The sequence below is a fragment of the Notamacropus eugenii genome, chromosome 4 (genome assembly GCF_028372415.1).
Source record: "Notamacropus eugenii isolate mMacEug1 chromosome 4, mMacEug1.pri_v2, whole genome shotgun sequence".
Lineage (NCBI taxonomy): Eukaryota > Metazoa > Chordata > Mammalia > Diprotodontia > Macropodidae > Notamacropus > Notamacropus eugenii.
Window position 1 is genome coordinate 380,838,956 of NC_092875.1, and position 17,606 is coordinate 380,856,561.

The 17,606-nt window shown below is 37.5% G+C and overlaps 1 protein-coding gene across 1 annotated transcript; it reads right to left on the reverse strand.

The window, feature by feature from the left end:
- Positions 1–14,545: 14,545 nt before the first annotated feature.
- Positions 14,546–17,250, reverse strand: LOC140501654 (pyruvate kinase PKM). The gene has a single exon (XM_072605475.1). The coding sequence runs from the start codon at positions 17,072–17,074 to the stop codon at positions 15,473–15,475; it is 1,602 nt and encodes a 533-aa protein (XP_072461576.1). The 5' UTR covers positions 17,075–17,250; the 3' UTR covers positions 14,546–15,472.
- Positions 17,251–17,606: the final 356 nt, after the last annotated feature.

Sequence of the window (17,606 nt, forward strand, 5' to 3'; positions counted from 1 at the left end):
GTTGCTCTCTACTTTCATTCACTATTCCTGCAATTTGTTTGTTGGATGTTAAAGGGGCAAGTAGCCTCTTCAGTTCCTGTTTTCTTTCTAAATTTTTTTTTCAAACTTTTCTTTATTATTTAACAACCATCATTTGTCCTCTATGGTTAAGGTCAGATTTGCCAGTGTCAGTCACCCTTGCCTGTATCTTGAGCCCCACTGCTCTTTGGAAAACATTATTCTTTTTTTCTGTTGGATCTGTAATGGTTTCACATTATTTATATGCTATTTCTTTGGATTTGATGGGTTTTTTTTTTCCTCCTGATGGATTAAAGGCTTTCTTGATTCTGAATTGAACTAGTAAATGTAACCACCATGCTTTTTTGAATTTTTTTTATGGTGATCAGTGAATTCTTTCATTTGGGATTTCATTTTCTAGGTTTAGAAGCTTTGGTCAGTTCAAATTTATTATATCCTTAATTATCTATTTAAAGATTTGTGTTCTATCCTGTCCTTCTGAGACATCGATGCTCCTTAGGTGATCTCTAAACACCTGTTCTTCTAGATCTTTACACATTGCTTGCATAGTGAATATATTTTCTTCTAACACTTTTGGGATTTTTGCTTTCCATCTTTTAGATCATCATTCACTTCTGCGTATTTGTAGTCCCATTCTATTGTTATCTTTTTTGTTTCTTTATTGAGACTCACCTTTGCAGACCCAAGCCCAAGGGTTTTTGCGTTTTCTTTTTTCTATTCTGCTCTATACTTTTGCTATGCAAGATATAAATTTTGCCCTCATAATTACCATTTCTCTTTTAAGGCTCTTAGATACAATGTGTTGTGGTTCCATGTTCTCAGAATTCACAAGGTTCTCTATATCATCAAGGGTGTTCTCATTGTGGCCTGTACCAATGTATCTGTTAATTAATTCTCTGGTGTAGCACTAGTAATTAAAGGTCTGCTTGCCCTGCCACCACTAATTCAGCACTTTGTGGCACTAATGCTTCTAGATGACAGACTCCAACAGGCTTTTGCTCCTGAAGGGATGTGGCCAAATTGAGTGTTGATGCCTGAACAAACTAAAACCTGGAGCTTTGATGTGTATGGCACTAAGAAGAGGGAAGGGATAAAGAGGTACACGGGTGCATTTTGGTGTAAACTTGTATCATTTCCTTGAGGTAGCTAATTCAGCCTCACTGCTGGTAACATTGGAGGTAGGGGAAACATGCTAAGTGAGCTCAGGGTCAGTAAATGTCAGTTTCTGAGACTTTTTTAAAACTTATTTTGGATTAAGCTATCGGGTATGGAAAAAGCTGAAGTTGCTTTATCTTTGGTGTTTAATTTCAGTTTTGGAGAATTCTGAAAGGTAATACGTATCAGAAAAAAACATGTAGTCTACCATCTTGTTGCTCAAGTGGCTGTATAAAGCAAAATAATTAGGACTTAAAGGAAAACATTAAATTGGAATGTATTTAGATAAATTTGGGGCATTTAAATATTCTCTCACTTTTGTGACTACAGAAAATGCCATTATCAATAAGTTCAAGTCAGTCATTAAATATTGGTATAAATTTGATGTTATATTCTAGAGTTTAAAATACATCAGCGGATATTGTTATCTCAGCATTAACATTTTATTTGCATATCAGTAAGCATTCTTAGACAAATTAATAATGACTTTATGACTTGACCTGGTGTCTTTTATTCTTCATTCTTTCCTCCCTCTGTTCCCTCTTTCTTTCTCTTCCTCTTCTTCTTTCTTTCTTTCTATTTCTTTCTTTGTCTCTTTCTCTTTCTTCCTTCCTTCCTTCTTGTTTTCTTCCCTTTTTCCATTTATGATAGTCCAGTCAATGTATTATCTTTATCTCAATGCTTTAGTTATCTTTTCTGCTCTTGATTCTCCATATTGTTTTCTAGGAGAAATAATGTGTTGTTCTTAAATCTATTTTCATGTGATCAGGAGGACGTTTATTTATATTTTTGATCAGAAGTCTGATGACTCAGTTTTATTCAGCCTTATATGCTTTCACCTCTACCCTTCTATGGCATACAATTTTTCAAGATGCTTGACTACATGTAGGGAAGCATTAATCATAGATTAGGATTAATTTGGATTCCATTGTTTTATGAGATAAATATGACCTTGGCCTCAATAATATGATTCTTTAATGATAAGATATAATAAATATCACTACATCAGAAGATAAAGTAATCTGAAAGGTAAGTGTGTTATGATTGTTCGTATGTGCTCATGATGACTACAACTGCAGTTACATACTGCAACTGCAACTTATATACTCATGATGAGTGCACCTTTAGTTAGTATTTATGAAAAAAATTTCTTATAAAATGGGAGAACTCTGAGATACTATTAAGCCCAGTAAGTGTAGATTCACAAATGTATGCTTATTCTGGTAGTGCTTGAATTTCTTTTTTTTTTTATTTTGGACTTTGTCTCTGTGGAGTCAATAGAGATACATACCACAGAGCTTATAGAATTCCATTAATATCTCTTTCTGGGAACGATGTTAATCATGATGGAACTGGTTGAAATATTTTGAATGTTTCTTCACTCTGATTTCTTATTTTCAGTTCTGCCTAAGTCAGCTTAAATAGCATTCTGTTTCCAAACATGTTTATAAACTGTATGTGCAAATTAAATTACTCATAAGGTATTTTCTATCACATATAATGGGATGTCTAAAAGCAAAAAAAAAGTAGACTGAGACTGTGGGGCATTAAAATATTTTATTACTTTCATGACTTAGGTTATAGAAAACATTATAATCCCTACATTCAAGTCAATCATTACAATAAAAACAGTATGAGACCTAGTACAAATTTCTTTTTACAAATATATTCTAAAGATTAAAGTATGTCATCTGTAGCTTTTATTTTATTGTGTAGATTCAGGAATTCACACTTTTCTTAAAGTTTTGAAGACAAAATAGCAGTTTTTGTAGTCCATTTATATATAACCTAATTTTGGAACATAATACAAATGCACAGATCGGGAGAGAATTTATGGTTAATGATTTTTAACTTTTCTTTCAACTGAGAATATGTGGGATGGAAACAGTAAGTAAAGATAGCTTTACAAAGTGTATGTGTATTAAGTTGTCTTCACCAGACCAATATCTCATTGCATTTAGGGCATTGTCTCATTATTTTACACTAACTCTTAGAAAAAATGTTCTATCTGAATAGGTTACATGACCTATGTCAAATTGAGTATTCACTACCTGTAGCTGATATCTTCTTGCTTTTACTATGATGGTACTTACAAACAGGGTTAACACTATACATTCTAGCTCAAATATTACTGGATTCAGTTTGTGATTTTATAATCACGTGTTGGCTACATCAGATTTTTAAAATGAACTAAAGCTATGGGCAATAGAGGTTACTTGAAAAGCATCTTGGATAATTAGAAAAAATAGGCCAAATTTTCTAAGTTCCATAAGTACTTCTTTATTGGTAAGCTAAGCATGTAGGATGAACACTAATCCCTTTAGATTACTAGGGAAGAATTTGATACATTACTACTAAGTTAGGTCCATATAATGCATCAGTAATGCACTAGATGGTACCCAAGTGGTGTGAAGGAGTTAATGTACCATTCTAAGTGGCTACCTTACTATCAGAGAATGAATGGGAGCACTGTGGATAATAGAACACTGTATCTAGTCGAGATTACTTTCAATGTGACAAAGTTATTAAAAATGGGGACGAAAAATTCATCAGATGCCCAAGCTGGTAACTGTTTAACATTTTTATTCATTTTATTCATTTGCCCAAGGACCAAAATAGGCCTAAATAGAAAAATTGCCGTGTCAGACACTACAGTGGTAAAAGAGAGAAGGTACCCAGAGTTACACAAAATTCTTTTCTCCTAGACATCCTTTAAAAAAATCCAAACTTCAAGATTTTACCTCATAAAAATTATGACTCTACTGGAATAGATGCAATTCCTAATGGAGAAATTCTTCAGTTCTTTAACAGCAAGAAGGTCCTTAGACCCCTCTTAGGTACCAAGATATTAGATACTTAATACTGAATACTTAAATTATTTCTACTATGGGAGAATAATTTCTTCCTTGCACTTTTCACTCCTTGAATCTTACAGAACCTGCTTGTCATTCACTTTGTGAACTCCAGTCCCATAAAATTCATTTTTTAAAAAATTTATCATTACTTTCTAACTTTGTTTGCCTTCTTACTCTTTTCTGTTGTCAAGTACTTCAGTGATTAATTTACCACTACCCTGGAAAACATGAAGGAACACTGAATGTGGAAGCAGATGAATTTTGTTCATGCCTTCTCTCCATGGAACTTTCATTTGCTCTCTGTGAAACTTGGGCAAGTAACTTAATTTCTTTGAGCCTCGATTTTCTTGTATCTCAAATGAGATGGTTAGACTTGATGGACTTTCATTTCCAACTCAAAACCTCTGATCTCATGAGCTACTTGAATTCTAGAAAAACATTCTTTAAAATAATTTAAAGTTCATTTATACTTTTCCTTATATGTCAAAAGATAGTCAAATATATGCTGAAAAGATAGTCAATCATTTTACAAGCCTTTATTAATGACTCATTATGGGATAAATACTATGCTAATCATCAGGGATACAAAGATGGGAAGAACAGTCCCACTCTTCAGGGAGCTCACATGGAGGAGACAAAATGCAAAGAAATATATGTGTGTATATGTTGTGTATTTTATTTGTGCACACACAAACAAGGTAAATTGCAAATAAATCTCAGAGGCAATAAACTGCGGAGGTGGGTAGAGAAATAGGAGCAAGAGAATGAGAAAGGCTTCTTGCAGAAGGTTCAATTTGAGGGGAGTATTGAAGGAAGACAGAAGGTAGGAGATGCATTCCAGGCATAGGGGACTGTCAGTGACAGAGAATTAAATACTGAGATAGAATATGCTGTGTGAAGAACAAGAACAAGGCCAGGATCAGTAAATCACAGAGTACGTAGAGTGAAGTACAAAAAATGGAAAGGATGCCAATGAGCAGATTATGAAAAATACTAAAAGTCAAAGAAGATTCCGTATTTGATCTTGGGGGTAATAAGGAGTCACTGGAGTTTACTAAGCATGGAAGTGACATGGTCAGAATTCTGCTAGTCTTTACTTGAATGTTCCCACTAAGAGTTTTGAAAACTTTACATAATAGAACCTTCCTCCTCATTCTGAAACAAAGCCTACCTCTTGCAATTTAACCAATGGATCTTATGTTTCTCTTTTTAAATATGAAACAAGATCACCCTTCACATCAGAACAACTTCACTCTTTACCGTATTTTCTCATATTTCATTGTTTGAAGTCCCTTCACCATTCTACCCCCTCACCCAACCTACTCTAGATGTTCTATTTTGTCAATATCCATCTTAAAATGTGACAATCAGAATAAATACAATATCCTAGATATAATTCAATTGTACATGGATCCCAGTTCCCATAGTGCAATAGAACATTTTCTCTTTTTAAAATTTTAATATAATTTATGTATTTTCAGTTTTCAACATTCAATTCAACAAGATTTTGAATTCCAAATTTTCTCCCCATCCTTTCCCTCTCCCTCCACAGAACAGTGTGCACTCCACACACCCCTTCCTCAATCTACCATCCTTTATATCACCCCCTTCTTCTAATATCCTCATTCCCTCTATTTTCCTAAAGGGCAAGACAGATTTGTATAACTCATTCCCTGTACAACTTGTTTCCTAGTTGCATGAATAAACAATTTTTAACATTCATTTTTAAAGATTTGAGTTTCACATTCTGTTCCTTTCTCTCTCCCGACCCACTCTCCTTAAGAAAGCAAGCATTTTGATACAGGTCATACATGTACAACCATGCAAAACATTTCCATAACAGTAATAATGTAAAAGATTAACCACATAACCCTTTAGCCTGTCCTGCTCTCCATTTATTTCATTCTCTTCTTTGACATGTCCCCCCACAATTGTGTTTCCTTGTGATTACCTCTTCTTCCAAAATTCTGCCCATTTTATTATCTGCCCTCTCCTATCCCCTTCCTCCCTGCCTTCCTGCTTGATTTTCCTGCCCAATTTACTGTGTGTTATTCCCTCCTTAAGCCAAATCCAGTGACAGTAAGGCTCACTCATTCCTCTCACCTTCTTGTTCCTTCTTTGTAAAATCTTTCTTGTTTCTTTTTTGTGAGATTGTTTACTATATTCTATCTCTACCTTTCTGTTTCTCCCAATACTTTCCACTCAACACTTAATTTTATTTTTAGGGATCCTTCCTTCATATTCAGCTCACCCTGTGCCCTCTATGTGTGTATACATACCTATACGCATATGTGTGTATGTATACACATATGTGTATAAATATATTTATATGTATTTGTATATGTATATATACGTGTATCTACATACAAACATATACATGCAAACACATCTATAACACACATATGTAGGTATATACATATCTGTATCTATATGTATATGTGTGTATACACACACACACATATCTATATATATATATTTGTGTGTATGTATATAAAAGTATGTATGTATGTGTGAGTATATGTATTTAGTCTAACTACCCTGTTACTGAGAAAGGTCATATGAGTTACAAATAATATCTTTTCATGCAGGAATGTCAAAAGTTCAACTGTAATGAGTCCCTTATGGATTCTCTTTCTGTTTACTTTCTCATGTTTCTTTTGATTCTTGTATTGAAAGCCAAATATTCTATTCAGCTCTGGTCTTTTCAATAAGAACGTTTGGAAGTCCCCTATTTCAATGAATTTCCATTTTTCTCTGATACATTATACTCATTTTTGCTGAATAGGTGATTCTTGGTTTTAATCCTACCTCTTCTAACCTCTGGAAGGTCATATTCAAAGCCCTCTGATCCCTTAGTGTAGAAATTGCTACATCCTTTGATATCCTGATTGTTTTTCCACATTAGATGAATTGTTTCTTTCGAACTGCTTGTAATATTTTCCCCTTGACCTAGGAATTCCAGAATTTATTACAATATCCCTGGGAGTTTTCCTTTAGGGATCTCTTTCAGGAGGGGATTGGTGGGTTATTTCCATTTCTATTTTACTTTGGGTCTAGAATATCAAGGCAGTTTTTTTTTATATATATAATTTATTCAAAGATGATGTCTAGACTTTGTTTTGATCATGGTTTTTAGGTAGACAAGTAATTTTAAAATTATCTCTCCTGGATCTATTTTCTAGGTCATTTTATTCCAATAAGATATTTCACATTATCTTTTTTTTTTTTTATTCTTTTATGTGATTTTTTTTATGTGATTTCTTCATTTCTCATAAAGTCGCTAGCTAACATTTGCTCTATTCTAATTTTGAATGAATTATTTTCTTCATTGACCTTCTGGAGCTCCATTTCCGTTTGGCCAGTTCAATTTTTTTAAGGCATTCTTCTCCTCATTGATGTTCTGGACCTCTTTTTCTATTTGTGTTAGTCGATTTTTAAAGGTATTATTTTATTCAAACTTTTTTGGGTCTCCTTTAGCAAGCTGTTGACTTGCTTCTGTTTTTGTTTTTATGATCTTCTTGCATTGCTCTCATTTCTCTTCCCAATTTTTTCTCTACTTCTCTTACATGATTTTCAAAATTCTTTTTGAGCTTTTCCACAGCCTGAGATCATTTCATGTTTGTCTTTGAGGCTTTGGATTTAGAAGCCTTGACCTTGCTCTCTTTCTCATACTGTATGCTTTGATCTTCCTGGTCCCTAAGGATGTAAGAAAACACCTTTTCAACAAGAATGTAGCCTTCCATAGTGTTGTTTTCCCTTGTCTGGTATCTTTCCTGTCAGTTACTTGACTTTTGAGCTCTTTGTTGAGTGGAGGTTGTAGTTTCCCAAGTGTCAGGGGGTTTGTGTAGCTGTTTTTTCTCCAAAGTGATACGACCAAAAACAAAATATTTACTCCTTTTCCGGTCTGCATTCTGGTCTGTGAGCAACCTCAAATACTCTTTTCTGTCCTGGAAATGTGAGTAGGATTTCCTCTCCACATCTACCACTAGCTCCACCAAGTTATTCCTCCTCTTTGCTTCAACACCACGTCCCAAGATCACCTGCTAGATTCGCCCACAGTTGTAGGCAAAGAGATCCAGAAACAGTCTCTGATGTGGCAGTGGCTGCTGTAGCTATGTGACTGGGGCTGGAGTACTGTTTCTTTCTCACCCATGTGAGAGGGCTTTCCCACTGACCTTTGAAGCTGTCTTTTCGTTTGTGGGTTGAGAAGTCTGGAATTGCTTCATCTGCTATTGATTCAGTGATCTGAGGTCTGCTTCAGCCCTGTCAGTCCTGGCATAGCCCATGCTGGGAGCACTGGGCACATGACCCTCTGCTCTGACCCAAGTGCAGTACCCACTTCCTGTTGACCTTCCAGTTTGTCTTGAGCTGGAAATACATTCCATTCTATCATTATTTTGCTTCTGCTTCTCTAGAATTTGTTTAGAATCATTTTTAAAGGTATTTTGAAGATTTTTGGGAGAGAGATCAAGCAGGTCCCTGCTTCTATTCTGCCATGTTGGCACTACTCCTCTCTATTTTCTTCTTGCTGTATTCGTTTCTATACTGAATATTAGATCATAATGATGGTGCAGAAATGTAAACTTCTTAAATATTTTACCAGACCTATTATTAAATTCACAACTTATGTTCTTGTGCAATGTTTTTTTTTTCTTTTAGCTGAACTTCAGAAACTTACATTTCAAATCTGATGCAATTCCATCTTGTTAGATTCATCTCATTATACCAAGCTGTCAAGATATGTTTGGAGTATAATTCTGCCATTGATTGATATTAGTTATACCTTCTAATTTATTGCCATCCCTGTATTTGAAAATCGTGTCGTTGATAGTCTCATCCAATTCATGAAAGAGAATGTTTAACAGAATAGGGGAAGGATAGACATTTTGTCACACCACTAAACACTTCACTGCAAGTGTTAGATATTAATTCATCAGTTTTTGTGTGTTTTTTGCCATTCAACTAGTCACTAACCTTTTTATTTGCATTATTGTCTAGTTCACATCTTTCTATGTTGATCAAAAATGTTATGAGAAGTTGTCAAATGTCAAACTTCCATGTCTAAATTTCTTTACTTTCTTCTTTAAAATTTATTTATTTTTAGTTTTCAATACTCGCTTCTATAAGATTTTGAGTTCCAAATTTTTCTACCTGCTTAACTTCCCATCTTACCCCAAAATCACGTGCAATTTAATATAGACTCTTCATATGCACTCAAATTACATACATTTTCACATTAGTCATTTTGTAAAGAAGATTTAGAACTAGTGGGAAGAATCACAGGAAAGAAGAAACACACAAACAAGAAAAAAGAACAAATTACATTCTTCAATCTGCATTCAGACTCCATATTTCTTTCTCTGGAGGTGGTTAGCATTTTCATCAAATGTTCTGAAGTTATGTTAGATTCTTGCATTGCTAAGAAGAGCTAAGTCTATCAAGGTTACTCATCATGCAACGTTTCTGTCACTGTGTACAATGTTCTCCTAGTTCTCACTTCACTCAGCACCAACGTCATATAAGTCCTTCCAGGTATTTGCAGAAGTCATCATTTCTAATAGAACAATAGTATTCCATTACATTCATATACCTCAACTTGTTAAGCCATTACTCAAGTGATAGACATCCCCTCAATTTCCAATTTGTAAGCACCACAAATAGAGCTATTATAAATATTTTTGTACCTGTGGGTCCTTTTCTCATTTTTTATGGTCTCTTTGGGATACAGAACTAGAAGTAGTATTACAGGGTCCAACGGTTTGCATAGTTTTATAACCATTTGGGCATAGTTCCAAATTACTCTCCGAAATGGTTGGATAAGTTCATAACTCCACCAACAAACTGTTAGTCTTCCAGTTTTTCCACATCTTCTACAACATTTATCATCTTGCTGTTTAGTCATGTTGTCCAATCTGATGCGTGTTGTGTGGTACCTCAGAGTTGTTTTGATTTGCATTTCTCTAATCAATAATGATTTAGAGCTTTTTAAAATATGGCTGTAGATAGCTTTAATTTCATCATCTGAAAACTGCTTGTTCACATTCTTTGCCCATTTATCAACTGAGGAAACACTTGTCATTTTCATAAATTCCACTCAATTTTCTATGTATTTTAGAAATGACGCATTTATCAGTTACTGACTGTAAAAATTGTTTTGCAACCTTCTGCTTCTCTTCTAATCTCGGTGGCATGGATTTTGTTTGTACAAAATCTTTTCAATTTAATGTAATCAAAATTATCGAATTTGTAGTTCACAGTGTTCTCTATCTCTCATTTGGTCATAACTTCTTTTGTTCTTCATAAATCTAACAGGTAAACGATCCCTTGCTCTCTTAGTTTATTTATAGTATCATCCTTTTTTGTTTGTTTGTTTATTTTTTGGGGTTTTTTTGTTTGTTTTTTCTTTTTAAATTTATTTATTTAAGTTTTCAACACTCATTTCCACAAAATTTTGGGTTCCAAATTTTCTCCCCATTTCTCCCCTCTCCCCACCCGAAAACACTGAGCATTCTAATTACCCCTAACAACAATCTGCCCTCCCTTCTAACATTCCTCCCTTCACTTATCCCCATATTCTGTTTTGTCCTATGGGGCAAGATAACTTTCTATACCTCATTACCTGTATGTCTCATTTCCTAGTTGTATGCAATAACAATACTCAACAGTTGTTCCTAAAACTTTGAGTTCCAACTTCTTTTCCTTCCTCCCTCCCCACCCATCCCCACTGGAAAGACAATCAATTCAATATAGGCCATATCTGTGAAGTTTTGCAAATGACTTCCATAATAGTAGTGTTGTGTAAGACTAACTATATTTTCCTCCATCCTGTCCTGCCCCTCATTTATTCTATTCTCTCTTTTGATCCTGTCCCCCCCAAAGAGTGCTCACTTCTAATTGCTCCCTCTTCCCATTACCCTCCCTTCCATCAAACCCCCCCACCCTCCTTATCCCCCTCTCCCCTACTTTCCTATATTGTAAGATAGGTTTTCATATCAAAGTGAGTGTGTATTTTATTCCTTCCTTTAGTCTAATGTGATGAGAGTAAGCTTCATGTTTTTTTCTCTCACCTCCCCACTTTGTCTCTCCACTGAAAAGTCATTTACTTGCCTCTTTTATGAGAGATAATTTGCCTGATTCCATTTCTCCCTTTCTCCTCCCAATATATTTCTCTCTCACTGCTTACTTGCACTTTTTAAGATATGATCCTATCTTATTCTATTCATCCTGTGCTCATCTCTCTCTCTATGTGTTTGTGTGTGAGTGTATGTGTGTGTGTGTGTGTGTGTGTGTGTGTGTGTGTGTGTGTGTGTATAATCCCACCAACTATCCATATACTGAAAGAGTTACAAATATTGTCTTTCCATGTAGGAATGTAAATAGTTCAACTTTAGTACGTCCCTTATGATTTCTCTTTGCTGTTTACCTTTTCATGCTTCTCTTGATTCTTGTGTTTGAAAGTCACATTTATTTTCAGGTCTGGTCTTTTCGTCAAGAACGCTTGAAAGTCTTCTATTTCATTGAAACAACATTTTTTCCCCTGAAGTGTTATACTCAATTTTTCTGGGTAGGTAATTCTTGGTTTTAGTCCTAGTTCCTTTGACTTCTGTAATATAATATTCCATGCCCTTTGATCCCTTAATGTAGAGGCTGCTAGATCTTATGTTATCCTGATTGTATTTCCACAATATTTGAATCGTTTCTTTCTAGCTGCTTGCAATATTTTCTCGTTGACCTGGGAACTCTGGAATTTGGCCACAATGTTCCTAGGAGTTTCTCTTTTTGGATCTCTTTCCAGCGGTGATCTGTGGATTCCTTGAATACTTATTTTGCCCCCTGGTTCTACAATATCTGGGCAGTTTTCCTGGATAATGTCAGGAAAAATGATTCTAGGCTCTTTTTTTTTTTGATCATGGCTTTCAGATAGTCCCATAATTTCTAAATTGTCTCTCTTGGATCTATTTTTCAGTTCAGTTGTTGTTCCAATGAGATATTTCACATTATCTTCCATTTCTCTTTCTTTTGGTTTTGTTTTGTGATTTCTTGGTTTCTCATAAAGTCATTAGCCTCCATCTCTTCCACTCTAATTTTTAAAGAACTATTTTCTTCAATGGGCTTTTGAACCTCCTTTTCCATTTGACTAATTCTACTTTTTAAAACATTCTTCTCCTCATTGGCTTTTTGAACCTCTTTTGTCAATTGAGTTAGCCTATTTTTCAAGGTGTTATTTTCTTCAGCATTTTTTGGGTCTCCTTTAGCAAGATGTTGACTCGCTTTTCATGCTTTTCTTGCATCTCTCTCATTTCTCTTCCCAGTTTTTCCTCCACCTCTCTTACTTGATTTTCAAAATCCTTTTTGAGCTCTTCAGTGGACTGAGACCATTGAATATTTCTTTTGGATGTTTAGGATACAGAAACCTGGACTTTTATGTCTTTCCCTGATGTTAAGTATTGTTCTTCCTCATCTGAAAGGATGGGAGAAGATATCTGTTCACCAAGAAAGTAACCTTCTGTAGTCTTATTTTTTCCCTTTTTGGGGCATTTTCCCAACCAGTTACTTGACTTTTGGGTCCTTTGTCAAGAGTAGGGTATACTCTGGGAATCTGTAATATCTCAGTTCCTCCAAGGTGGCACAATCAAGCATGTACAGTGATCTGGAAGCAGGCAGATATTTTTGAGTCCAGAATCTTAGCAGTTTTCTTTCCACAATCATCTGGCCTCCAGTTCTGCCAAGCCAGTGCTGGGGCCTGATTTTCAGACAAGCTGGATAGGCAGGGCCGCCATTCAGTTTGAGACCAGCTCCCTCAGGGCCTCTACAGAGGGCTGAGGTAACATACAGCTCCTCAGTGCCCCCAGGGGTTTTCAATATTGAACAATGGATGAGGACTGCTGTAGGAGCTCCAGTGAGAACAGCTGCTGCCTGCCAGATGTGGCCTCTGCAGCCGCTGCCTGAGGTCAGATCTATGGGAAGGTCCTTCTCCCTTCCCAGCCTGTTGAAAAATCCCTGTCACTGACCTTTTGCACCTGTGGGTTGAGGGATCTGCAGACCTGCTGCTGTTGCGACTGGAGATTCCACCCCCAAGGTGTCCTCCTCCCAGAGTCCCGTTGTGCTGTGTGGCCAAGGCTGGGCTGGGCTCCATGCTCCACTCCACGTCTGGTGCAACTGATGTTTCTCATGGGCCTTTCAGGTCACCCTGGGCTGGAAATCTCCTCCACTTTGTTGTTCTCCACTTCTGCTGCTCCAAAATTTGTTGAGAATCCCTGTCTATGGGTATTTATGGTCTGTGTGGGGAGACCCTGAATATGTGTGTCTTTCTACTCTGCCATGTTGGCTCCACCTCCTCAGTAACATCCTTTACATCTAAGTAGTGTACACATTTTGACTTTGTCTCAGTATGCAGTGTAAGATGTTGGTCGATGTCTAGTTTCTGCCGTACTATAATGCCTAACTTTCTATTCATCCATGATAGTTCCCCCATATGTATTTTTCTTCTTTATTGGGCAGCTAGGTGGTGCAGTGGATATAGCACCAGTGCAAGAGTCAGGAGGGCCTGAGTTCAAATCTCACCTCAGACACTTGACACTCAGTAGCTCTGTGACCTTGGGCAAGTCACTTAGCCCCAATTGCCTCATCCTGAGTAATCTTCATTCATCCCGATGAATATCTGGGCACTGGATTCAGATGTCTCTGGAGGAAAGTGAGTCTGGTAACCTCCACAGCCTTCCCTCACTCAAAACAAAGTTAAGTGCAGGCCATATCACCATTTCTCTGATAGCATGGTCTTCTGCATCAATGAAGGATGAACACACACAACTGTTTTTCTTCTTTAAAAAAATCTGTTAAATTCATTCCAGTAGATCCATCTTACATAAATTCACTTTGTTTCAAAGCTCAGTCATTACTGATGTTCATCCGTTGTTTTCTTCAGTTTTTACTGACTTATAATATTCTTTTAATAAGTATCCCCCCAATTTTCTTTCATCCTTTGATCTCATCCGTAGTCTTACCTCTAAAAGTCATTACTTAATATTCTGGAAGAGTAAGGTCCCTCTAAAGATGCTCCTTTCTGTCTTCAAAAGCCTTCTGTCTTAACTGAGATTTTCTTCCTTATCTTCTGTTTCTCATTCCATCAGAAAAAAGTATTTATTAAATAGTAATCAGGTATTTCTAGCATTATGCTAGAAGCTGAGAACACCAAAAAGCCCTCAAGAAAGACTCAAATTTTTCCTTAATTTAGCTTTTGTACCTCCCTTTTCCATTTGAACCAATTTAATTTTTAAGGATTTTTTGTTTTCTTCAGTGAATGCTCTGCTCTTTTCATCTGGCAACTTGTGCTTTCAAGGCATTCTTATCCTAATTGACTTTATATCTCTTTTGCCCTTAGGCTTGTTCTCTTTTGAAGATATACTCTTCTTCAGTATTTTTATGTCTCCTTTACCAAACCGTTTAGCCACTTTTCATGATTTAATTGCATCACTCTCATTTCTCTTCCCAATATTTCTTCTACAGCTTCCACTTGCTTTTCTTTTTTTTTTTTTTTTTTTTTTTTTTTTTTTTTTTTTTTTTTTTTTTTGCTTCAGCTTGTGTTTATTGACAAATGATGTACTCTACAGCCAAATACAGTACAATATGAGTGTGGGTTTGTTCCAGATTGAAAATAGAAGAGAAATATTGGAGGAACACAGACACTCACAATGTGAGAAGGCTGAGGGGCAAGGAGTGTAAGTAAGCCCTGCTGCTTGGGACAGTGGGGACTATTCTGTGAAGAATTTCCTTTCCGTCCTAGGCTCCCTCCTTGAAATGGAGGGAAAAAACTGGCTTATGACTGGAAGCTTCTTCTTCCCCCCAAGATAAGAGTGCCTTACCAGAGGACACCATTGCTTATTCACTAAAATGTATTGGTTTTCAGCAGCTGGATTCAGCTTCTATTTAATTTTTAACTTAATAAGTGTGTGAAACAAAGACACTTTCATTTACAGGATGGAGGCGGGGAAAGGGAGGGTGGTTCCTCTGGTCAGGAAAGATGTAGAGGCCCATATACATTGAGGACTTGTACTTAAAGGGACTGTGGCTAGTGCCTACTTGTGTGTGCATGAAGGATATCTGGATCAATTTAAAACACAATACTGATACATGTTACTTTTTAATCCCCTATGTCAAAGATGATTTGCAGTACCCCAAGCTAAGCCACAGCTGCTCTATCTTTACACACCACCAAGGGTGTGCTAAATTGATACTGATGTCTCTAAGTAGGGAGGAAAAGCAAAGTTTCTTTAAGAAGAGACTTTAATCTTTTTTTTTTTGGGGGGGGGGATGTTTTAGCAGTATAAAGCCTCTAATAGCTAGGAATGGACAACACCAATAATAGCTGCAGATCTAATGGATGCAGGCAGGGAAGGGAAGGGAGGATGCTGAAGTCACCCACAAGAAGGTCTTCAAATGCCCTTTTATGGAACTGGCAGCACACGCATAGTGTTGGTGAAACCTGGACCTGGGCGCCAACCATTCAGTACAATGACCACATCATCTTTCTTGAAAAAGCCACGAGCTTTGCCAACTTCCATGGCAAGGTTAACCCTGAGGTCCACATCTTCAGCCCATGACTCATGAACAGGGTCCTTGCACAGCACAGGAAAGACACCCCGGTGGAGATGAGCTTGACGTGCAGCCTGAGCAGAACGAGTAACAGCTATGATGGGGGCCCGAGGACGGTACCTAGCTACCTGATAAGCAGACCTTCCAGACTTGGTGAGAACGATAATGGCCCCACTGCAACACTTGAAGGAAGCATCTACGGCACCCACGGCAGCAGCTTCAGTGGGATCCTTGGTTACGGGGGCCAGGCGGCGAAGCTCCTCAAACAACTGCGTGTGAAAGATGGCGGCCTCTGCCTCTCGGGCAATCAAGTGTTGCATCCGCACAGCTTCTACTGGATAGTCCCCTTTGGCAGTCTCCCCAGACAGCATGATACAATCAGCTCCATCCAGGACAGCATTGGCTACATCACTGCCTTCAGCCCGTGTGGGGCGTGGCTTCTTAATCATGCTCTCGAGCATCTGAGTGGCACAAATAACAGGTTTCCCAGCTCTATTACACCTTCCAATCATCATCTTCTGAGCAACAAAGACCTTTTCTGCAGGGATCTCAATACCTAGGTCCCCCCGAGCAACCATGATGCCATCACTGGCTTCCAGGATCTCATCAAATCTTCGGACTCCTTCGTGGTTTTCAATCTTGCTGATGATCTTGATGTTTTTGCCTTTCTCTCCCAGGACCTTTCTGACTGCATGGACATCATCTGCCTTTCGGATGAAAGATGCAAACACCATATCCACCCCTTGCTCTAATCCAAAGTGAAGATCTTGGATATCTTTCTGAGACACAGCAGGCAAGTCGACAGCTGCCCCAGGAAGGTTGACACCCTTCTTGCTGCCCAGCATGCCTCCATTCTCCACCTCAGTGATAAGGTAATTGGCACCTTTCTCCTTCACAAGAAGAGAAATGAGCCCATCATCCACAAAGACTTTGCTACCAACATCCACCACCTTGCAAATGTTTTTGTAGTCTAACCACAGGACATTTTCATCACATTTCTCCATATAGGCTTCATCCAAGGTGACCTTCAGAGTGTTACCCTTCTTTAGCTCTACTTCGGCTGTGCCACTGCCCTTGATGAGTCCAGTTCGGATCTCTGGTCCTTTGGTGTCCAAGGCTATAGCAATAGGTCGGTAATGGACAGGGCTAGAAGCAAAGCTCTCTGTGGCTGTTCGAACATTTTTGATGGTTTCAGCATGATACTCATGAGTTCCATGGGAGAAGTTTAGACGAGCCACATTCATTCCAGCGTGAATCATCTCTTTTAACTTGTCCACAGATCGGGAGGCTGGGCCAATGGTGCAGATGATACCAGTGTTTCGGGCCATGATGGGCTCTGAGTCGATGTCCAGACGACACATATGTTCCAGAAAGGTGTCAGCCATGGCAGCAAACAGCTGCTGGTTTTGAGGAGTTTTGAAGGTCATTTCACTGCCTACTTTGCCAACCTCCATGTTGCTGTGATCTTCTAGATTTTTCTTACTGCTTCTACTTAAACTCTGTGACCCAAACTGTAAAGTATACCTCGCTGAGTAGAATGAGCTGTATCTTGAAGAGCTCGGGGCGCAGGCGTCTCCTTCTAAAGAGCAGCAAATACGATGTCTCCTACTCTAAAGCGAAGCTCCTTCTGCCCCCACTTGCTTTTCAAAACACTTTTTGAGCTCTTCCATGGCCTGAGACCAATCCAGATCTTCTTTTCTTGGAGTCTTTCGATATTGGAGCGTTTACTTTTTTGTCTTCTGAGTGTGTGTTCAGATATTCCCTGTCACCATTGCAACTTTATATGGTCAAGTTTTTTCTATTGTTTGCTCATTTTTCTACACTGTTTTTAAATCTTTTTAAAAGTGGGACTTTCCTTCCAGAATAGAGGGCACATTTCCCCAAACTTCAAGGATTTTTTTCAGTGTTCAGCTATTTTCAGAAGAAAATACATTCAGAGAACTGTAAATTTTCAGTTCTTGTAATGTGTATGATCCAAGAATCATG